The sequence below is a fragment of the Tribolium madens genome, unplaced genomic scaffold, assembly GCF_015345945.1.
Source record: "Tribolium madens isolate multiple individuals breed KSU strain unplaced genomic scaffold, Tmad_KSU_1.1 Scaffold_3;HRSCAF=73;Tcas5.2_LG2, whole genome shotgun sequence".
NCBI classification, from domain to species: Eukaryota; Metazoa; Arthropoda; class Insecta; order Coleoptera; family Tenebrionidae; genus Tribolium; species Tribolium madens.
Window position 1 is genome coordinate 13,656,055 of NW_025401006.1, and position 24,958 is coordinate 13,681,012.

The following is a 24,958-nucleotide window of genomic DNA, read 5'->3' on the forward strand; positions in this document are numbered from 1 at the left end:
AAAAAATGTTGAATTAATGTAAAAAATTGCAAAAATCTGGTCTGAAATGAGTTATTTTGTTTTGTTTCCTTCAATCTGGCTTATTTTGAGTTGGGTTTATTTTGTTAAATAAATTCCAGAAATCGCAAAATTGATTAATTTCTTTTATGAAAACTTCGATTATTTTACACGATTTTATTCTATCAGGAGAAAAAACCTCAAGAACAGGTTCTGAATTTTTTTTTTTGGGCTTGGAATCGAGTTTATTAAAAATTTTGAACAAATTATATAAAAAATTGTTGTAACGTGTTGTTTATGACTCAAGAGCCCCAATAAAAGAATTTTGAAAAGAAAAAAAAGTTTTGTGGTTTCCACCAATAAGATAAAAAATCACCAACTGACCATTATTTCTAGTAAGATAAAATATAAATAAATATAATACGAAATATTATTTTATGTACTTTTTCCATTTTTTACTAACAATAAAAAATAAACTTGAAAAATAAATTTCACGCCATCTGTCGTCTTAAAATCAAACTAAAACCTGTTCCTCTTCACCCTTAATGACACTCAACCAAACCAAAATTAAAACAATTTAATTTTTGAAATAATAGAACACTCACGTAGCCATATTTGGATACATTTGGGTTGAGGAGCTTCCTCTGGTACTTGAACCCCCAGTCAATGCACACGGGTTGTACCCGATCCGAGAGAAAAAAAATTTTTTTGGTGACAATGATCGCAATATCGCCGAAAAAATTCTGTATGTGTCCTTTGTACTTCCTCGTTTTGAACATTTCATGAACCTGGAGACGAAATCAGAATTGTTTTGCAAAATTTTCGACTTACTTCTGAAAATTGCGCTTTGTTTTTGTCCTCAACGTGGTCAAATTTCCGGTAATATTTCCCCACTGCCACCATGTAGCTTTCCTTACTTATTAATTTGCCATCGTCGTCTGTTATGCAATGAGCTGCTGTTAGAACCACTCTTTGGTTCAGTAAAGAGCCCCCACAAAGTAGCACTTTGGAGGTCTTGTTGTAAAGTGCCACTTGCCAGGGGTATTCTCCACGGATTGCGTGGGTACCGTTTACGATAAGTGTTGGGTTGTTTTTCGTCGATTTTTGACCACACTCTTCAAGTTTTTTTCGAAAAAAATTGTTTTTTAAAATGGTACTTACTAAGGCTCGGATTATATGCAAAATGTATATTTGTTATTAAGAGCTATATCAACAAAATTGTAAGTTTTCTATGCATATCTAATGTTTTTTGATTAAAATAAGTCAAATAAAAAATGCATATTTTGCATATTTTGGCAACTTGGTGCATATTTTCTTCAAATCACTAATTTCCGATTAAAAATTTCAGTTCAAGTTAAAAATTGAACAGTTTATGAAAAAAATCCGATAACAAAATCGTTTCCTTTTTAAATTGTATTGAACTAAGCGTTTTTTTTTAATAATTTGTTTCCAAAAAATAATAATTAATATAAATTAAAGTAATATAAAAAATGATCTTATTTTAAGAANTATTAAGTTCAGAATTTTGATTATAAAGAAATAACTTGATAGAAATTGGCAAAATTCACAGTTTATTAAAAAATTCTGGCATTTAAAACTAGTCCTACAATCTTGATTTTTGAAAGCTGTAGATAAAGAACCTTAAAAGTCAAGTCAAGCTAAAAACGTTTTTCCTTTTCAGTTTTGGCGTAAAATCAACGGTAAACATTTTTTTTCTCTTGTAAACTTAATCCGGGAACATACTGTATACTTGCAAAATACATTTCTTAAATAAATTTATGTATCTGTAATTTGATAATTTGAGCAAGCTTGTTTATTATAATCACAATTTAATGTATACGTTATATACAGAGTGGTTATAAATGATTTTCATCTAGCCAGCTTTGGAATTTTTTTGTATGTAATTTTATTTGTGCCGCTCTAATTTTTTGAAAGCTCTAGTTCTGTCATTAGTGTCACTTGTTAATTAATAATAAATTGTTGTTAATTAAACTTTTATGGTAACTAACTAATTTCCAATAATAATTGATAATAATGTGTACTTTGGAAGAAAACAAGTTTATAATTGAAGTCTAATTTCGAAGTGGACGCTTAGTAAAGGGGGATTTTTTAATTTTGAGTTAAAACAAGTAGGTACCCCTATTTTCGTAAAGCGGCATTTTTTATTTTACATGGAAAATTCACAGCTGGCTAGATGAAAATCATTTATAATCACTCTGTATAATCTATGCTCATTGAAGTAATTTTCACAAAAAGACATTTTTCGGGTCCGGACCAACTTCCTAAAGGGTTTTTTTGACATATTACCTGCTCTCCAACTAGTTAGTCTGAAACACTATTGCAACAAAGCGCAGCCCGAGTACAAAGTTAGACTGGTGAATAATTTTTTCCCCGGGTGTACCAAGTTTTGCTCACGTAAGCATTTGCCTATTTCGGAGGACCAGTGCCCCTCATCGCACAAAATAATCGAATTGCCGTCCAGCTTGTACTTGTTTTGACAAGTCACTTGTAGAAGTGTCCCCACGCTGACTGACATTCCGGGGGAGAGACTGGAGGGGGCGAGTAGTGACCATTTGCCAAAATCGGGGTGTTTGGGGAGGACACAACCGGACCTGAAACCAGATTTTGAAATTTTGAAACAATTTTTATTTATTTTTTTTACTTCTGAGGTGGAAGTTCCGGTTTTGGTGGTGGACAATTTTCATGATCACAATCAGCGATATTCGAACTTGGATTGTATTTAGCTATAGTTTCCAAAATGAACGATTTGTATTCCGTGACGTTGATGAAGAGTCCGTATTGGTCGGTTTTACACCTGTAATTGGTGGAATCAGCTTCGGCACTACTCACAATTCCTGTAATATAATATCTTCCGTCGTGTTTCACGACTAGGGGGCCTCCAGCGTCCCCATTGCATGCACTAGCATCTAAATAATCACTTTTTTATTCAAGTAAAAGTGTTAAAAATGTTTGAAATTACTATTAGTGGGGTCCCCGGCACATATCTTATCGAAAGTTAGTTGCGGTAAAAATCCTTCGGATAAAAATTGTCTACAATCGTTATTAGACACAATCAAGACCTCGAGTTCTTGTAAATTTTGAGCAGGAGTCGAGCCTTGAGAGGTGTAGCCCCAACCTGTGATCTAAAAAAAAATTACCCTATTTTGCGTTTTTAAGCAAAAAAATGAATTTAGGGAATTTTGTGTCAGTTGGTAGCAGTGTTCTTCAAGGAGGTGTGGCTGTTAACGCACCCAAACAAGTTATTTAATAGCGTTGACAAAAACAATAGAAAAACAGTATATTATTTGCTCTTTTAGTTTTATGAAAATTTCTGTTTGACTTTTTAATTTCATTTCACAATGGAGATTTTTGTGTTGGTACTTTTGAATGTCACTTTTGTGACTTAAAAACGTGAAAAATCAGAATAAAGTTTTTGTTTTATTTTGAGGAGATAGTGCCAACATGACCAAAAGTTCCCAAAAACAGTATCTTAATCTCTTTTTTAAGACACTATTTTTGGTGTTTTATTACAGTCATAAACACAAAGTAGAAAAATAGTATATTATTTGATAAGCGCTTTGAACGGCTTATAAAACTGTGTAATACAGTATTTTTTCTACTTTTCTCTTTTAGTTTTATGAAAATTTCTGTTTGAACTTAATTTAATTTCACAATAGGGGATTTTTTGTGTTAGTACTTCTGAATATAGTAAAATTATAGAGTAATAATAACATAACAGGCAATAATTTTGTGTTTTATTTTGGGGAATTTTGCGAGGTACTACCAACATGACAAAAAAGTTCCCAAAAACAGTATGTTAATAGACTTTGTTAAAGCACTATTTCTGGTATTTTAATAGTCGTGACGTAAAGTAGAAAAAAGTGTGTTTGTGGTTCGGACTTACATAATCCTTGAAATAATATGGTCGAAAATTGTGTAATTTTTGTTTTTCATTTCTCAAAAATGCAATTATTTTACGAAATTTTGTCAAAAATAAGCCAAAAATCACTAAATATGGTTGAAAATGGCGTTGTTTTGCCTTTTTCTAGCCTTTTTGTATTTTTTTTAATTGCACGTTTTTTTAGTCAAAAACACTTATTTTACGTAATTTTATCAAAAATACGCAAAAAATCACTAAATATGGTCGAAAATTATGTTTTTTTACTCCTTTACCGTTTTAATACCTTTTTGAGCCAAAAATTCTTTTTTTTCCATTGCATGTTTTTCAGAAACCCAATTATTTACCGAAAAATACCTAATTGTAGTGTTATTATTGTCTTTTTAAACGCTTGAACTAAAACTTCGAGAACTAACTAAAAACTCGAGAAATTTTGCAATACGCACCGAAAAATCATTAAATTTTACTTTTGCAATGAGTTGTTCCACCGTTTTGAGTCAGAAACGCAATTATTTCCCGAAATTTCTTCAAAAATATGTCGAAAATCATGCCTTTTTGAGCGTTTTAGCACGTATTTGAGCTAAAATCTCTTTATTTTCGCTAAATTTTGATAAACCGGGTCGAGAAATCGCCAATTTGTGTCGAAAATGATATTATTTTTGCTTTTTGCGAGAATTTTAGTCCGTTGTGCAGTCAGAACTACAATTATTTCGCGAAATTTTGTCAAAAATAAGCTCAAAAATCTTGGTCGAAAGGTTTTTTTTTTCAGCGTCTTAGTACGTTTTTTCAAATTTAGCTAACTCATGCACAATTTTAAAAATTTGTAAAACTTAAGAAACAATACTGCTTAAATTTTGAAAAAAAAAATCAAAAATTGTTTTCGATTTTTTTTAAATTTGTAATTTGTAAACATTTTGAAGCTTTAAGTTTCTAGTTTTGAGATCTGGCAAAATTGTTTCTGTGCTACGGTATACCTTTTTATACAAATGTAAAAAAAAATTAAAAACTAATTACTAATTCATTTTTGAAAAAGAGATCAAAAACATTTGTTTCATTTTTTTTTTCAAATTTAGAACAACTCATGCAAAATTGTAAGAAAAGCTAAAAAAAATTGTTTTTCCCATTTTGACGAATTTTTTTCGATTTTTTTTTCAAATTTAGTTATTATATAGTAATTTAGCTCATGCAAGATTCTAAAAAAAAAGTAAAAAACCGTTTTTCTCATTTTGACGAATTTTTTTCGAATTTTTTTTTTCAAATTAAGCTAACAACTAAAAAAAATTCCCTACGTCTTAAAACTCTTAAACTAAAACTTACAAAAAACTCATTTTTGCAATAAGTTATTTCACCGTTTTCAGTCAGAAACGCAATTATTTAAAACTATGTCGAAAATCATGCTTTTTTGAGCGTTTTAGCACGTATTTGAGCTAAAATCTCTTTTTTTTCGCTAAATTTTAATAAACTGGATAAATCAGTCGTCAAACGAGAATTTTTGTCCATTGTGCAGTCAAAACTACAATTATTTCTCGAAATTTTGTCAAAAATAAGCTCAAAAATCTTGGTCGAAAATTGTGTTTTTTTTTTCGAGCGTTTTAGTACGTTTTTGAGCATATTTTTCTTTTATTGCACGTTTTTCAATCAGAAACCCAATTAGTTACCGAAAAATTAACAAATTGTGGAGTTTTCTTGGTCTTTTTTGAACGCTTAGACTAAAAACTTGCGAAATTTTGTAAGAGCGGACCTCTTAACCTTTTTTTTACAATTTTGCGTTAGTTATTTCTTAAAAATAAAAAAAATTGTTGATTTTTTTTTGAAAAATTTGTTGAAACATTGAACAATACTGCTTAATTTTTGAAAAAAAGTCAAAAAAATGTTTTTGATTTTTTTTAATTTGTAGTTTGTAAACATTTTGAAGCTTTGGGTTTCTAGTTTTGAGATCTACTGGCAAATGTTTTTTTACCTTTTTATACAATTTTGCATGTTACTTGTTAAAAATAAAAAAAATAAACAAAAATTTATTTTGTTTTTTTTTTGTAAATTCATTAAACATTCAAGAAACAATTACTGCTTCATTAAAAAAAATCAAAAAAATGTTTCTGATTTTTTTAAATTTGTAATACAATTTAAAAAACAATACTTACTAATCAATTTTTGAAAAAAAGATAAAAAATATTTACGCTTAGACTAAAAACTCGCGAAATTTTGTAAGACCGGACCGAAAAGTTCTTAAATTGTAATTTTGCATCGAGAAATTACATTGTTTGCATTCAGAAACGCAATTATTTCGGGAAATTTCGTCAAAAATTATTCAAAAATCATTAATTTTGGTGGCAAATGGTGTTACTTTTGCTTTTTTTCTATGTTTTGCATCAGTTTTTTTGAATATTTTAGTAAGGTACGCAATTACTTCACCCAATTTTGTCAAAATGGAAAAAAGTGTGTTTGTGATTCGGACTTACATAACCCTTGGAATTTTTTTTGAAATCAATCGAATTTGCCCAATCTAGACACACAGGTTGGACGGCTTGTGACATAGTGAAGTTTTTTTTGCTAACTAAAATTGCAATATCTGCCATTAAATTAGTGTAAATTCCGTTGAATTGCTTCGGGACGATTATATCCTGCAACTGTGGAAAAAATAAGCTAATCCGGATTTGAATTCTCAATTTACCCCCGAATACTGGGCATAGACCTCAGAAATGTCTTCGAATCGGACTGAATTCTTCCCAACACCAACTATAAAGTCCTCAAAGTGTCCCTCGCGGTTTTGAGAACGCACACAATGTGCGGCTGAAACTCAAAAATTTTTTTTTGATTTTTTTTCCAAACACAAATTTACCGGTTAAAATAATATTTTCCCCAATCAAAGCTCCCCCACAGATAAATCTCTTATCTCGATAAATAGCCACTTGCCAGGGATGTTCACCGGAAATGGCCCCTCTCCCGTTCACAATCAACAGCTGAGCCTTGACATTTTTTTTCCCACAAACTACAAAATTTCATTAAATATCACGAAAAAATTCCTGAAATCAATACTTGGGACACATTCAGGTTTGGATAAATCCCATGAGCCGTTCTTGCACACCCGCACTGGATTTTTCGTCGTTTCGGTGCTCTCGTAAAAGGGGGCACAGGTGTATTTAGCGACGGTACCATCGGGGGGGCTATCACAATCAGTCGCGTTGTTTTTGTAAGTGCAAGTGATTATGGTTGAGGGGGTGCTTCGCACCGGGGGGCAGATTCCTGAAAAATATTTTTGTTTTGCAAAAAACTACACTACTCCAAAATTTTTTGGTGATTTTTGAATGGTTGTATATCATCGAAAAATGGTCTTATCTAGATTTAAAAAAAACATTTTGAAGCTTTAAGTTTCTAGTTTTTCTGTGCTACGGCACAGAAAACCTTTTTTGTACCTTTTTTTACATTTTTGCATTAGTTATTTGATAAAAATAAAAAAAAACACAATATATTTTTNCAAGTAAAATCCGCCTACGTTGCAAAATTTGCAATAAAATTCAAAAATTTAAATTGTTTTTCCGAGTGCATTATGTAAAGTAAAATGTAATAAATAGTGGTTTACCGTATTTTTCATGCCAATTATTGTTTCGAGGTGTTCCATTTGAAAAACTAAATTTGGTAGCATTTCCGGCTACACCGGATGTGCCAAAAAAATTTGATGCATTTACTAAGAAAACGAGGAATGAATAGTATCATTTGAAAAATTAGTTTTTGAAAAAAAGAAGTAAGTTTAGGTGTTATCGGCCGGGGCGACTTGGACCGAACACCCTGTATAATCCGAGCCTTAGTACTTACTAGGGACACATTCGGGGTTATTGTGACTCCACCTGCCATTAAAACACAAATGAATCGGATGCAAATCTAGTCCTAAATCCTCGTAAAAATCTGCACACTCGAAACTAGCAGTGGTACCATCAATAGCCTCAGTGCAATTCTCACTTTTCTGGTTGTTATAAGTGCAAGTCACTTTCATAATCGCTGTGCTGTAGATGGGGGGACAAGTTTCTGTTTCAATTAGCGAAATTCTTGTGAAAAACACTCACTTAGACAAACCCCAATTTCGGTGGTCCATTTCTCGTTGATGCAAACAATGGCAGCGTCCCCGTCGAGCTTGTAGGTTTCGTGGCATTTGACTTGTAAAATACTGCCCGAAGGTACGGATTCTCCTGGTAGAAACCGGGCATTTGACTTGTAAATCGCCCATTGCCCGTTTGTGGGATGTTTAGGCAAAACACAACTAAAAAATCAAGAGAAAGTGACTTTCTGGGGGCTATTATCGCGTTTTTTACCCATTTTGTCTCCGATGTCTGTGCAAAGTGGAGTTGGTGTATTCCAGGATCGTGAAACTGGCTCCTGTGTACTTGAGTACTAGAAAAAAAACGGTAAATGGGGAGTTTTGGGGTTTATTTTACTCACCGAAAGTGAATAAACAAATCTCAAGCACAAACATCTCACTATGTTCGATCTTGACTTATTGATGACCTCGCTTGAGGATAATTTTAACGAAGAGACGCAGAAAAATTATGATAATGCGAAAGTAATCCCAAATTTCTTCGTTTGGAATTCCCATTTAACTGTGAAGTGTGAATACTAGTTTTGATTGACCTTGACATCAAAATAACATTTGTTTTTATCGTATCGTGGGGTAAAACCACTTCAAAAACTGTTAATTTTTATGAAAGTAGCATTTTGCGAGTTAAATAGACAATAGTATATTACAACCGAGAAGGGGAATTTTTCTGTAATGGATTCTCAGTGAGGCGTGTGTATACTATTTTTTCAACAATGATATTTTGTTTAATACAATTTGGTGCAACAGATTGCATTTTGACATAAATTACTTCCCGACCAAGGATTTCAGTAACATATTTCCCGACCTCTAAAAGGTGAAGAATCGGAGTGATTTTTTTACGTGTAATTTGATATTTAATTGCGTAGTTTTTATGGAAGAAGGTAAATAAAATGTAATTCAAAACAATACAGAAAAAATAATAAATTGTTTTTTATATACTTATTTCAAATAACGATTTCTAAATATTGATACTTGTGATAACAAAAAATTAAATAAAGGAGCAAAATTTTTTATTAAAAACTTTGATTTTTATAGCTATTTTGACTTGACTTCTTAGCTTGATTTTACGTTTTAAAAATAGAAAATCAAGGATTTTCTAAATTTTTGACACAAATAACAGTTATTAGTCAAAAACGAAAAATGAAAAAAATAAAAATTTTGTCGAAAATGTTTTTGAAAATAACGCTGTTTTTGCGACTTAAATACAATAGTATACTACAACCGAGGGAATTATTGCTGTAGCGAATTCTCTGCGTGAATTGTATATACTATTTTATTTTGTTTAATAAAAGTTGTTTTTCTTTCAAATTGCATTTTTGACATAAATTACTTCCTGACCAAGGGATGCAAAAATTAAATTGTATTTTTTTTACACGAAACACCTATTTTTAGTACTTAGATTTCAAATAATGATTAATATTTTACAAATTGATAAAAACTTTATGTTTTGATAACAAAAAATTAAACTAGAGAGTCATTTTTTTTATCAAAAACTTTGATTTTCATAGCCATTTTGACTTGGACCTTCTTATTTTTAAAGTCTGTAAGATAATTTTTATTTTTGACGAATGAAACTCAGGGACTTGAAATTTTTTCCTCTGTCAAATTTTATTAAAATAACAGTTTGCAGGGTAGACGATATAGTATTATTACAACTGACAGGGGAAATATTTCTGTGAAATGAATTTCTAACATAATTTGTATACAGGGTGCGCCAGAACTCGCGCCCCAGAGAAAAATTTCAAGTAAGATAAGATACCAGGAAAATGGAAAAAATGTTTAAAAAATTCAATCTGTCAAAAAATTTTGACATTTATTTTTTGACATTTGACATTTTTTATGTCGATATTTATGATACTGATGATCTTGTATATTTTTTTGTACAATTATTTAGTAAAGGTACAAAAATTTTGCCAATTAAAGCCACAAATAACATTGAACAGAGTTATAATTTAGGATACAGCTTCCTTGTTTCCTCTTTTAATAACCCGAAGCAAAAAAAAATGAAAAATTATTTTTCCAACAAACATAGAGTCAAAGTGCAAAATTTAAACTCTCATAACTTCGAATTTTTTTTAGATAAATTTTTTTCCCTTATATTGTTTTTCTCTGGGGCGCGAGTTCTGGCACACCCTGTATATTACTTTATTTACAGTTACATTTAATTGTTCAATTTTTTTAGACGTATTTCCCCATAAGGTTAAGTTCGGCTATTGCTATTGTGATTTTTGACTTGTTATTTAATGTTTTTGCAGAAGGGTAAATAAAAATAATTTAAAAAAATACACAAATATGTAAATTATTTATAACTGGGATAAATTAAAATTGTATTTTTTTAAACAAAACACCTTTTTTGTTTGCTATTTAGAATTAAAATAATGATTTGGATTTTTATGACAAAAAATGAAATTTTTTTATTAAGTGCAATTTTGACATGGACTTTCTTTTAAAAGTTCGTAAGAAAATTTTGATTTTTACTTTTTAAAAAGAAGGNCTTAAACTAAAACTTACAAAAAACTCATTTTTGCAATGAGTTATTTCACCGTTTTCAGTCAGAAACGCAATTATTTAAAACTATGTCGAAAATCATGCTTTTTTTGAGCGTTTAGCACGTATTTGAGCTAAAATCTCTTTTTTTTTCGCTAAATTTTAATAAACTGGATAAATCAGTCGTCAAATTGTGTCGAAAATGATATTATTTTTGCTTTTTGCGAGAATTTTTGTCCATTGTGCAGTCAGAACTACAATTATTTCTCGAAATTTTGTCAAAAATAAGCTCAAAAATCTTGGTCGAAAATTGTGTTTTTTTTTCGAGCGTTTTAGTACGTTTTTGAGCATATTTTTCTTTTGTTGCACGTTTTTCAGTCAGTTACCGAAAAATTAACAATTTGTGGAGTTTTTTGGTCTTTTTCGAAGCTTAGACTTTTCAAATTTAGCTAACAACTCATGCAAAATTGTAAAAACAGCTAAAATAAATTGTTTTTCTCATTTTGACGAATTTTTTTCGATTTTTTTTCAAATTAAGCTAACAAGTAAAAAAAATCCCCACGTCCGTGGACCAAAAACAAAAAAAGTAGATTTTATTCTCGCGCTATGACTTAGGATTGCGTTATAATCGTAGCAAAGAAAAAAACTCTCAAAGCTAGAATCTTCAAAATTTTTCGATGAGATAGAGCCTTTCAAAAATCACCAAAAAATTCAAGAAAAATTTCATTCTTTTAATTTTTTGGAGTAGTGTAGAAAATTACTTAAGCAGGTTCCGATTTCGGGGGACCACTCCCCGTTGTGACAAATGAGGAGATTGTTTCCCTCCAATTTGTAATTTTTTTGACAAGTCACTTGGAGCACAGTTGCTGGTGATACAAATTGCCCGGGGGAGAATTGAGTTTGCACCCCGTAGATCGACCATTGGCCCCAAACCGGGTGTTGGGGCAAAACACAACTAAAAAATTAATTATTTTTGATTTTTTTTTATTAATTACCTGGGAGTTGACGGTTTTGTGACCGGTTTTGGTGTTGTTGTCGTTGTTGTTGTTGTTGTTGTCAAATGTTCGGGTTGGCAATTGGAGTCTTCTTCGCAAATTGCAATTTCCGAAAGTGACCTTTTTTAAATTACGTTTTTTGTCACACTTTATGAAACTTACGGTCTGTATCTCGCTTCTTTTTCAAAAATCAGTTCGTTAATGTAGTAATAAACACTAGTGAAAAGAGTGTATTGTTGACTATCACAGCCCCCTTCTTCAGTGGGGGCTTGTGGGGAAAGACTCACGATTCCAACAGCGTAGTACCGACTTTTAAATTCTGTTACTAAAGCACCTCCACTGTCGCCACTACAAACAGATGTTCCTGCAACCGATTTTTTTTTTAATTTTGAACCAAAATTTTTATTTCTTTTACCAGTGTTTAAAAATCCCGCACAAATCTTATCATCAGTCATGAATTTTTGATAATCCTCCGGTAAATCGCTGTCACATTGATCGTTTGTGATTATCGGGACTTTTAACTCTCTAAGCACCTTGGAGGGGTTTTTGTACTCGACAGTGTAACCCCATCCAGACACCTAAGGCAAAGTCAAATAAAAGAAGAACACCCTGTATTTGATTATTTCTGATATTTAAAAAAATCTGGTGTGAACTTTTGGTCTTTGCGGCCGAACGGTGCGACCGATTTTTACCAATTTTTTCGTGCTACGCCCCCTTGCTACAAGTAACTTACATACCAAATTTCAAGTTTCTAGCCCTTATAGGTTAAGGAAAAAAAATAGTGATTCAATTAATACCACATATCGAATATCAGATAGTCGTTTCATTTTTTTAAAGTGAACTTTGAAGAAAAAAAAGACAGGCCATTGGTGTTTTTAACGAATTGCGTGTTAAATGTTGGCGAAACAAAAAACGTTTAATTTGTGTAAAAAGTTGCAAAAATATGCTTTGAATTGAGTTAAATAAAAAGTGGAAAAAAGAGAACTAAAAATTTATAATCAATTTGGTTTTAAGTAAGCCAGAAATTTTTTGGACCTACCCTCGCGATAAATAAGCAATAGTGTGCAGCTTGTTTAAAAACATGACTTCTTTGTTTCAATAAAATTTACATTTTGAATTTTTTTTTTGCTCTTCGTTTTATTTTTTTTTCGCTTATTATTTTAAGAAATTTTTATTTTCTGTTTATTTTGTTCGATTTAGCATATTTTTCAATGGGAATTGCTTTTATTAAAGAAAGAATTGTCTAACTTATGACAAAAACTGAAAGAAAAAGAAGAAATTTTTATTGAATGCGTAAGATAAATCCAAGAATCGACTGAATCGATGTTTTTGCTTTTACTTTTTTGACTTATTTCGTTCGATTTAGCTCACTTCTCAACAAAAGTCGGTTTTGTTGTTTATGTACTTTTTTGTCACTATTTTTTTTTTAATTATTTATAATTAAACTTGGTTTTATCAAACGGAAATGGAAATTTTTTGGCTCTAGACTTAATAAACCCATGAAAAAACGTGATTTCTTTCTTGATTTTTTGTTCCAATACTTTCACGTTTCGTTTTTTTATATTTTTCTTCTTGTAAGAAATTTACTTAAATCGATGCAAAAACATGTTCTAAATATACTTTTTTGGGTTTTTTGTTCGATTTTACATATTTTTTTAATACGAGAGAAAAAATTTTACTTATTTTTGTTCAATTAATGTAAAACATTGCAAAAATATGGTCTGAAATGAGTTATTTTGTTCGAGTTAGCTCACTTTTCAACAAGAATCGGTTTTGTTGTTTGTGAACTTTTTTTACTAAGAATTTTTTAATTATTTATAATTAATTTTGGTTTTACCAAATAGTCAGTTTTAAGCCGGAAATGGATATTTTTTGGCTCTAGACTCTCAATAAATGCATGAAAAAACGTGATTTCTTTCTTAACTTTTTGTTTTAATATGCTTTTTTAAGTTTTTTTCACTTTTTGTTTTTTTATACACCAGGTAAAGAATGGAACCAAACGTTTTTTGCTTAAACTATTTATTTTTTGAAAAAACTAATTGATGAGTGATGATTTAACAAGAATCGAAATTTTCTTTTGTATTTGAGTTCTACAAAAAAAAATATTTTTTTAAATGGCAACCCACTATAAAATCATTTTTCTCATAAAAGCTATACTCTAAGGATTACAACTATGTGCTTTATATTTAATTTTATCAAAAAAAATTTTTCACATAAATTGCAATTATGACAAAAAAAAATCGCATAACTCAAAAACAAAACAAAATTTTGTTCTGAAATTACGATCACATTTTTTATATTACTTTAATTTATATTAATTATTAATGATTAAAAATAAAACCGCTTGGTTCCATACTTTATATTCACCCTGTATTTTGATTCTTGTAAAAAATTTTATTAAATCGATGCAAAAACATGTTCTAGNACCTTGATAAAAGTAAGAGTTTCGTACGAAATTCCTCTCGTGTCGAGTGTTTTTCTATTTTTTTCTAATTCTTACTTTTCAATGGTAAAAAAGCCGTAAATTCGTTGTGTATTAATTTTATTGAAAAAGTTTACAAGAGATAATATTTTCATTTCCCTAGCGCGCGTTTATTCCATATTCAGTCACTTTTTTCAGGATAAAATCTTCAGTATGTGCTGCAACTTTCGTGTAAAGCCCATACTGGTTACTGTCGCATCCATCGGCCTCTCTTGGAGAGGTCGGCGAAAGACTCACAACTCCAGTGAGATAATACCTATCACCATTGCGTTTCACGACAAGTCCTCCGCCACTGTCGCCCCTACACACGGCAGTATCTACAAGAAAATTTCAGTTTCAACCCCCACAAGCTCATATTTCCTACTGTTGTTCAAATATCCTGCACATAATTTATCATAAGTGTAGTATCTGTCGTAGTTGTCTGGAAGCTCTTTCCGGCACTTGGACTCCGGAATCAGGGGAACTTTCAGCTCTTTCAGTTCTTCAGACGGTTTAGACCCCTCCACGGTGTACCCCCAACCAGTCACCTATTTATTTATTTTATTTTTATTTAACTTTATTTAACAGTCCTTTACATTAAGTGATGATAAAATTATAATAGACAACAAATCACACATAAAACCCTTTAGGAAGTTGGTCCGGACCCGAAAAATGTCTTTTTGTGAAAATTACTTCAATGAGCATTAAATTGTGATTATAATAAACAAGCTTGCTCAAATTATCAAATTACAAATACATAAATTTATTTAAGAAATGTATTTTGCAAGTATACAGTATGTTCCCGGATTAAGTTTACAAGAGAAAAAAAATGTTTACCTTTGATTTTACGCCAAAACTGACAAGGAAAAACGTTTTTAGCTTGACTTGACTTTTAAGGTTCTTTATCTACAGCTTTCAAAAATCAAGAATGTAGGACTAGTTTTAAATGCCAGAATTTTTTAATAAACTGTGAATTTTGCCAATTTCTATCAAGTTATTTCTTTATAATCAAAATTCTGAACTTAATAATACATTTTATAATAGCCAGAAACAATGAAACAAATTTTTACCTTTGATTTTACGTCAAAAAAGCAAAGGAAATACTTTTTTTCTATCGCAGATGTTAAACTATCTCTTTAAAAACTCTTTTGAGTAGATAAAATAACACTTTAACAGCAAGGGTTGTTTTTACTTTATCTGAAACGAACAAATCTGTAATTGAAACTTCATTATTCTGATTCAGTGGAAAGAAAAGTTAATTTTTTTCTTACTTTTGGACTTGTAAGAATAATCTTTCTTTGCTTTTCAAGTCCCATCACATTGGCGATTTTATTTTTTTGACAACGATGTCACTTTGACAATTAATTAATTAATTGAATGATTGTTTTTGTTAAAAATGACTGTTAATTTAGAAGCTGTTTTTTTGACTTGCCATTTATTAAAACCATGTTTTTTTACAAACATTTTTGATATTTAACTTGCGTTAACTCATCGTTATCAAAAAACTAAAACGCCAATGTGATGGGATTTAAAACCCAGAGAAAAAATTACACTAGTTTACACGATTTTTATACCTTAGCTGAAAGTTAATTTSTTATAGATTTTGAGGCACTGAGTTAAAAAAACAAACTATTCAGAAAAAGTCCACCACGTTACGTTTGAGAAATATTTAATTAACAAAAATACAAAAACCGCCAAAAAACAAATTAAAAGTGAGTTATTTTACTTGGTTTTATTATATTATAATCTACTAACATATTTTCATCCCAAAAACCTTCGTGTCGATCTTTGAAAACCCTTCAGATCTTGATGAAAACGCTTATCTTGTTTGTCACTCATGCTCCCTAAATTTTTAGAAAAGAAGTCCAAATGCGAGTGAAATGTTTTTAAGACCTATTTAGACCCATATGGTAATAATTTTGCAATAATTCAGCAACAATTTGAATTTAAATAAATTTTAAATCGGAGGCATTTGTGCAAAAAGCAAGAAAATTATCGTCTGTAACAAAAAAAGTGTGACGTGATAGAAAAATTTAACAATTATTTTTGTTTAATTAAAGGTAAGTTAACATAAAAATAATAATTCGATTAAAGGTATATTAAACATGGTATTTTTGTAGATTATAGTGTTATTAGTTATTACAAGTTCAAAATCAAGAGAAAAATTAAATTTTCTTTCCACTGAGTGATAATAATGAACTTTCAAAATTACAGACTTACTGGTTTCAGGTGAAGCAAAAAATATTTTTCTTTTGCAATGTTAGCGTAAAATAAAAAAATCCGGGGKCATTCTGTATAATATTAGTTGTTATTATTATTATGGCATTAAATTTACCAATTTGGGTTTTTTGCTTTGTTTAGAAGTAATAAAAATAAATATAAAAAACGGTAGAAACTCGTTCTATTTGTTTATAAAATTAAAAGTAAATCACAAAAATTTTGTTAAGGTAATGAAATACATGGGTATGCATTTTTTTCTCTAAAATTTGCTTAATGTTATTTTGCAAATTATTATAATCACCATAATCTATACTCATTGAAGAAATTTTCAGAAAAAGACCGTTGTGAAGAAACTTCCTAATAAGAGTCTTTCGACATATTAACTGCTCCCCAACTAGTTAGTCGGAAACACTATTGCATAGTGATTAGTTTTTTTCCGGGTGTACGTGTGAAACAAATAGCATTTTGATGGAATTAAAATTTCTAAACTCACGACAATAACGTTTTATGCAGCCAAGTGCCTTATTAGCTCTACAAATGATAAATTCAAGGTGTTGAATAAAAGTTAATTTACTATCAAGTAATATACCTAAATCTCTCACAGACTGTTTTACTGTAATTTTTGTACTATTAATAAAATAATTCGGTAGGGTTGGAGAGATTTTCCTGCTGAAAACAATAGACTTTTCAGCATTTAAAAACATTTTGTTATTTGCACACCAGTCTTGTAACTTATTTAAATCAGATTGTAGTACAGAAATGTCACGAGATTCCGAAACCTTTCTAAATATCTTAAGATCATCAGCAAATATACGATAATCACTATCAAAATTACATCCTATATCATTAATAAAAATAATGAAAAGAAGTGGACCCAAAACAGATCCCTGTGGTACACCTGACATGTGACCCCCAATTTTTACTTGCTGGAATCGATCAGTTAGATAACTGTGAAACCACTCTAAAAGCGAGCCACCAAATCCATAAACAGACAGTTTTTGTAATAAAATGGAATGATTGACTTTATCAAAGGCCTTACTAAAGTCTGTATATACTGAGTGTACCTCCATACCTAGACCAAAGAGTCCACAACTTCATTAACATACGAAAAAGATTAGAAATAGTTGAGCGTTTTTGAAAGAATCCGTGCTGTTCTGGAACTATAAGGCTACTTAGTTGATAAGATAATTTAGAAAGTACAATGGATTCAAATAATTTAGGACGGTAATTTTCTATTTTGGACGTGGAACCAGATTTATGAATAGGCACAATAAATGATTGCTTCCAAATGCACTACTCAACGACAGATTAAATATTATACAGGGTGTTTTTGGATTAATCGAGTTATTTTAAGGCAGATTTCATCTGCTTTCCCTATACCTAAATTTAGCCGTTTTTGATCTTTTGGATCTGCACCTTCTATTTTAAAAATCGGTAACTCTGCCATTTTTTAAGATTTTGAATTCGTTTTTTTGACGTTTGAAAGAGAAAGCTTAGATCCTTTTTCTGATGTTTTCAAATTTTGAAAAAAAATTGCATATCCCAAAATTTTAAGGTTACTTTGTGATAATTCAAATACTCATCTCAATTTTTTCAAATGAAACACCCCAATTTGTATTTTACTAAATGGAAGGGAATTTAATTGTGCATTGATCTGTATTAACATTCCCTATACCTAAATTTAATAATTTTCAAGGTATGGACTTTTTTTTAAGACTACAGAAAATTTATTACTAGCCACACCCGTTTTCACATAGTTTGCTATGGAAATCAAAAANAAATTAAAGTAATATAAAAAATGATCTTATTTTAAGAACAATATTTTGTTTTGTTTTTGAGTTATCCGATTTTTGTTGTCTAAATTGCGATATAGTATGTAAAAAAATAATTTAATATAAAGTAGATAGTTGTAATCRCTTAGATCATGACCTTCATGAAAAAAAATGTTTTTTTTGGTGGGTTGCCATTTAAAAAAATTAATATTTTTGATAAAACATCACATTTTTATAGAACTTTATAATTCATCAATTAGTTTTTTCAAAAAATAAATACTTTCAGCAAAAAACGTTTCACTTTTTATTGTTCAAAATTTTGCATGTCGATGCATATTTGGAGCATATATCTTGTGCATATTTTTGTGAAAATACGTGCATATATAGGGTGTTCCGTCTAAATTCCACATTAGAAGTATTGAGAGTTGGAATAATCATATTTATTTGAAAATTGGTACATAGCCATGAACCATTAAGTCCTCCTAAATGAAAATATTTTCAAGATGGCCGCACTTCCGGTTATACCGGAAGTCGGTCTCAACTTTCTTATTTTAAATGGAAAGGTATATTTTTTATTGCGTTTTTGGATTAATCGAGTTATTTTAAGGCAGATTTCATCTGCTTTCCCTATACCTAAATTTAGCCGTTTTTGAAATATTTGGAGTTTTTCAAAAAATTTTGGATCTGCACCTTCTACTTTAAAAATCTGTAACTCTGCCATTTTTTAAGATTTTGAATTCGTTTTTTTGACGTTTGAAAGAGAAAGATTAGATCCTCTTTCTGGTGTTTTCAAATTTTGAAAAAAAAAATAACATATTCCAAAATTTTAAGGTTACTTTTGTAATAATTCAAATACTCAAAACTCAATTTTTTCAAATGAAATACCCCAATGTTTATTTTACTAAATAGAAGAGAATTTAATTGTGCATTGATCTGTATTAACATTCCCTATACCTAAATATAATAATTTTCAAGGTATGGACTTTTTTTTAAGACTACAGAAAATTTATTACTAGCCACACCCGTTTTCACATAGTTTGCTATGGAAATCAAAAATGTCAAAATTTTCTCTAAACAAACGTCAACAGTAAATTACTATTTGACAAATAGTGCCAAAATATGAAGAATCAAAGTTATGCAAACTTAATTATTATTAATAAGTTCCACCATGCYATCATTATTTAAAGCTAACAAGTGAGAAAAATTATTTTTGTTTAATGAACGACATCATAATTTCGTTACACTCCATAAATAAATACAAAAATAAATTAATTAAATCTAAGTTTGAGTAGTTTTGACTCTCCATATTTTGGCACTAATTGTCAAATAATAAGTCACTYTCGACGTTTATTGAGAAACAATTTTGACATTTTTGATTTTTATCGCAAACTATATGAAAACGGATATGGCTAGTAATAGATTTTCACCAGTCTTAACAAAAAGTCACCATAARTTAAAAATTATTAAATTTAGGTAAAGGGAATGTTAATACAGATCGATGCAGAATTAAATTCTCTTCCATTTAGTAAAATAAAAATTGGGGTATTTCATTTAGAAAAATTGAGTTATGGTATTTGAATTATTGCAAAAGTAACCTTAAAATTTTATAGTTTGTTATTTTTTTTTCAAAATTTGAAAACACTGGAAGAAAGATCTAAACTTTCTCTTTCAAACGCCAAAAAAACGAATTCAAATTTTAAAAAATAGCAGAGTTACCGATTTTTAAAGTGGGAGGTGCAGATCCAAAATTAAAAAAAAAACTCCAAATATTTCAAAAAACGGCTAAATTTGGGTATAGGGAAAGCTGATGAAAACTCTCTTAAAATAACCCGATTAATCCAAAAACGCAGTAAAAAATATAGCTTTCCATTTAAAATAAGAAACTTGAGACCGACTTCCGGTATAAGCGGAAGTGCCGCCATCCTGAAATGGCTATGTACCAATTTTCAAACAAATATGATTATTCGAACTCCCAATACTTTTAATGTGGGGTTTAGACGGAACACCGGTATATAAGAGTAAAGCCAAAGATTTATAACAATTTTTTAAGAAATCGCTGGTATTCCTGTCAAAAAAATCATTTTTTGACCGTTTTCCCCCCACTTACTTACATAACCAAAAACTTGATCCTCTCCTGGCTTAAACTGGTGATTCCAGTCCATGCAAACAGGTTGCACTCTCAAAGAAGGAACAAAAACAGAGCTAGTGACCAGGAGGGCAATATCAGAACCGAAATTTTGGATCGGACCACCGTATTTCTCATTCACGATTATTTTTCTCACCTAAAAATCGGTTTAGTTTCTTTTTTGATGATAATGCGGGGAGTTACATCAGAAAATTGCGCTTCTTTGGAATCTCGAGGATCGTCAAATTTTCGGTAGTATTTCCCCACAGCAACGATGTAATTTTCTTTGGGGATTGGCTGCGCACGTTCTTGGGAATCAGTCACACAATGCGCAGCAGTGATGATCATGTTGAGTTTTATCAAAGATCCGCCACAAATTAAATCCTTGTTTTGGCGGGAGTACAAGGCCACTTGCCAGGGGTAAGTCCCCCGTTTTGCGGTTTTGCCGTTGACGATCAGTTTTTGGGCCTCCACCGACTTTTGACCACAAACTAGAACAAAAATTGAAAAATTTTGAGCTTGAGAGATTTTTTGATTTCAGTTTTATGATTTGTTTAGTAAAAAGTACAGCGATGCCTTAACAACAAGAAAAATGTTAATAAAAATCTATCTATTTATCACTTTGGCTCTATTTATTTCTATTGGGAAAATACTTTTTCAAGTTTTTTGCTACAGGCCATTAGAAGATCATCATAAAAAAATGTCAAATATCAAAAATTTAATTATAATTTATTTTTAAAATTTTATACTGAGCCACAATTACAATTTTTTTAACCAAAACTTTATTTTTGTTTATTCTGTTTTGTACTTGCAAGCTGAATCCTGCTTGTATTTTTTACATTTTTAACCAAAGTTTTTTATTTTAATTCAAAATTACTAGTAGTTAGTCCAAGAATGATATGAAAGAAGACTTTTTAGAATTTCAAAATGGTTTTTATGAATCAAAAAATCGCTAAATTTAGTCGAAAAGTACCGATTTTTCGCAGCGTTTCAGCACGCTTTTTTAAAATTGACTGAAAAATTACCAAATTAGGATGAAATTTGCCCAAAAATTACAAAAATAAATGTAGATTGATGTTATTTCATTTGCTTCTTTCGATTTAGCTCGTTTTGAGTGAAATTTTGTCAAAAAATAAGCCCAAATTCCAAAACTTTATTTTTGTTCATTATGTTTTCTATTATTTGTATTTTTAAGATAAATGCTTTTCGTATATTTTACTAATTTTATACGTTTTTAACCAGTTTTTATTTTAATTCAAAATTTCTAGTACTTAGTCCAAAAATGCCATGAAAGAAGACTTTTTAAAATTTCAAAATGTTTTTTATGAATCAAAAAATCGCTAAATTTAGTCGAAAAGTACATTATTTTGGATTTTTCGCGACGTTTCAGCACGCTTTTTTAAAATTGACTGAAAAATTACCATATTACCCTGTTTTGCTCGTTTTAGTTGATTTTTCAATAAAAATATGCCCAAAAATTACAGAAATTAATATAGATTAATGTCATTTCATTTGTTTCATTCGATTTCGCTCGTTTTGAGTGAAATTTTGTCAAAAAATAAGCCGAAAAACACAAAATTTTTACCAAAACTTTATTTTTATTCATTATGTTTTATATTACTTATTTTTACTTTTAAGATAAATGCTTTACGTATATTTTACTAGTTTTATAAATTTTTAACCAAAGTTTTTTCTTTTAACTTAAAATTTCTAGTACTTGGCTCAAAAATGCCATGAAAGAAAACTTTTTAAAAATATCAAAATGCTTTCTAATGAATCAAAAAATCGCTAAATTTAGTCGAAAAGTATATTATTTTGGCATTTTTCGCGGCGTTTCAGCACACTTTTTTTACCAAAACTTACTTACTTTTTCGTATATTTTACTAATTTTATACATTTTTAACCAAAGTTTTTATTTTAATTTAAAATTTCTAGTAGTTAGTCCAAAAATGCCATGAAAGAAGACGTTAAAATTTCAAAATGTTTTTTTATGAATCAAAAAAATGGCTAAGTTTAGTCGAAAAGTACATTATTTTGGCATTTTTCGCGGCGTTTCAGCACACTTTTTTTTACCAAAACTTACTTACTTTTTCGTATATTTTACTAATTTTAAACATTTTTAACCAAGTTTTCATTTTAATTTAAAATTTCTAGTAGTTAGTCCAAAAATGCCATGAAAGAAGACTTTAAAATTTCGAAATGTTTTTTTATGAATCAAAAAAATGGCTAAGTTTAGTCGAAAAGTACATTATTTTGGCATTTTTCGCGGCGTTTCAGCACGTTTTTCTAAAATTGACTGAAAAATTACCAAATTAGATTGAAATTAACCAGAGACTTTTTTGCAAGATATGAGCAAAATATGCCAAAAAATTAAAAAAATTAATGAAGATTTATGTTATTTCATTTGTTTCATTCGATTTAGCTCGTTTTGAGTGAAATTTTGTCAAGCGGAAAAACACAAAATTTTTAACAAAACTTTATTTTTGTTCATTATGTTTTGTATTATTTGTACTTTTAAGATAAATGCTTTTCGTATACGAGAATATTACCAATTTTATACATTTTTAACCAAAGTTTTTTCTTTTAACTCAAAATTTTTAGTACTTGGCCCAAAAATGCCATGAAAAAGGAATTTTAAAAAATTTCAAAATTGAATAATTTAATTGCGATTTTGTTGCACAATTCTTTGTGAAATACAAAGGTAATGAAATGCGACTCTAGAAGGAAAAGAGAAAAAAATTCTGAATTTTCACAATTTAAATAAACTATAAAAAGTGGTTAAGCTTCTACAGTCTCAAAAAATATATAAAAAAGTAAAAATTACTAAAATATGAACAAAACATTAGTGTGTTCACATGATACAAAATAAATACATTTTAGGTAATGGCTCACTTCATTGTGGCGCAGAGTATTCCACAAGGATAATTTAACAATAAATGAGGTGAAGAATAGAATCAGACATTAATATTCTAAATTAATTTTGTTTAAGCATCAAAAGTTAAAAAATGTTATTGTATTACTACTGAAAGCCCGATTTTTGCTATTTAATCCAGAAATTTAAAAAAATCGTTAGTTAATTATGTTTGTGTTTTAGTCCTTATCCTGTTGCTCCTGGATAAATCAAATTAAAATTATTAATAAAAATACATTACTAGAACGTAAATTATTAAAATCAAGCAAAACTTGTCCAAAAACGTTTGAAATAAAAGAGAAATTTAAAATAATTGCTTTGAACAGCTTAGACTTGCCATACCTTAGAACAATATCTCTATCTTTGTTTACGCAACGGCGACTCCTATATTTTCTCTCTTTTTTTAATTAATGGCGCATCTAATTTTAGGGAAAAAAATCTGGGTTTTTGTATTAAAAATAACGCGAATTTGTAGCTTATTTTTTGACTTTGCCCTTTTTTTCTACAGATTCGCGCGTTGTGTATGGAAAATCGCCATTTTAATTAAGAAATTTATTGAAAACATTTGTTACATCAAGTAGGAAAAATGACCCGATCTGGATCCTTGTCTCTATTTTCTAAATTAATTTTCAAGATTAAGTTCAAGTGAATTACTATTGGAACCTGACCTGGTACACACTCAGGTGAGCTGTTATCCCATGACCCATCTCGACAAATCCTTCCTGGAATTCTCTGCAAGTTTGGGTCTTCGTAAAGTGGTTCACATTTGAACCGTGCAAGAGTACCATCGATGGCATTGCTACAATTCCCTTCTCCTTTATTATTGGGATAAGTGCAAGTCACTGTCATCACTCTCGTACTCTCTAAAGGTGAACACAACTCTGAAAAAAAAATTAGTACCACCACCAAACATTTGACTGGATTTTTACTCAAACAAACTCCAATATTCTCAGTCCATTCCTCGTTGTTGCAATAAATAACGGAATTGCCTTCGAGTTTGTACCCTTTCCGGCAATTTACGTTCAAAATGGTCCCTGGACCCACCCATGACCCAGGGGACAAGTCCTTCGCACCGAAAACCTCCCATGTCCCAGAATCGGGGTAGTGCGGCAACAAACAACTTCCCCTTCAAAAAAATTGTTGGAATATATTATATACAGGGTGTCCCAGAGAGTTGGCAAAGTCCATTATTTACCTACCTTTAAATATTACAATTAAAAAAATATATAATTGATTAAAAAATTGATAAAAACTTAAAGAGTTAGGTGTTGAAGAAGTTTGTTAAAAGTTAAATAACTTAAAAAATTTAAATTGAATACTATTTTGTGTTTCTGTACCTAAGAGATTATTAAATTATCTTTCCAAAAACATTAATAAATAAAAAACTATAAACATTAAAAAATAATCATTATTCATTTCAGGAAAATATGAATTGAAAGGTTTTTTTTAAAAGCTGTGATCAAAAATAAAAAAACATAAGATTACAAAAAAGTGGATGAAAAAATAGAGACGAATACAATAAAAACAGCCTTTATAAAAAAAATCAAAGAATCGAAAGGATTCCAAACAGAAAGACTAAAATAGTAAAATGAAAGATAAAAAACTAAATAAGAGTATAAAATACGTAGATTAAAAAAAAAAGGACTGAAAGACTTCAAAAAAATTGTTATTTGTATTTTCAAAGATAAAAAGGAATTAGTTTAAAGATTGTAAAAAAAGTTTGCAAAGTGAAAGATTAACCTGTTTTGAGATATAAAGATGCATTAAACATGTTACAACTCAAAATTTGCAAGTTAGAACGACAAAAATAAAGATAAATATAAAGATTGAAACACATGTTAAAAAGTAGAAAAAAAGTAAATAAAAAAAAGAACTCGAAAAAATAAAGATCTCAAAATTAAAACATTTAACGATAAAGATAAAGATCTCAAAATTGAAACGTTTAACGATAAAAATAAAAATATAAAGATCCGTGTCTTGAATGCGTCTAAAAAAATGTTAA

At 29.7% G+C, this 24,958-nt stretch overlaps 1 protein-coding gene across 1 annotated transcript in view; it reads right to left on the reverse strand.

The window, feature by feature from the left end:
- LOC123007726 overlaps nt 1–24,958 on the reverse strand; it is a 39,192-nt gene that overhangs the window by 6,438 nt on the left and 7,796 nt on the right. The window contains exons 6-22 of the mRNA XM_044403144.1: nt 23,886–24,082; nt 23,625–23,837; nt 20,250–20,536; nt 20,032–20,202; nt 14,314–14,476; nt 14,052–14,266; nt 11,883–12,045; nt 11,630–11,831; nt 11,468–11,587; nt 11,234–11,427; nt 6,932–7,138; nt 6,735–6,884; nt 6,567–6,685; nt 6,355–6,522; nt 2,978–3,140; nt 2,660–2,924; nt 2,413–2,609 (exon numbers count right to left, since the gene is read on the reverse strand). Coding sequence (XP_044259079.1) covers nt 2,413–2,609; nt 2,660–2,924; nt 2,978–3,140; nt 6,355–6,522; nt 6,567–6,685; nt 6,735–6,884; nt 6,932–7,138; nt 11,234–11,427; nt 11,468–11,587; nt 11,630–11,831; nt 11,883–12,045; nt 14,052–14,266; nt 14,314–14,476; nt 20,032–20,202; nt 20,250–20,536; nt 23,625–23,837; nt 23,886–24,082 — 3,194 coding nt within the window. The remainder of the gene's footprint in view (nt 1–2,412; nt 2,610–2,659; nt 2,925–2,977; nt 3,141–6,354; nt 6,523–6,566; nt 6,686–6,734; nt 6,885–6,931; nt 7,139–11,233; nt 11,428–11,467; nt 11,588–11,629; nt 11,832–11,882; nt 12,046–14,051; nt 14,267–14,313; nt 14,477–20,031; nt 20,203–20,249; nt 20,537–23,624; nt 23,838–23,885; nt 24,083–24,958) is intronic.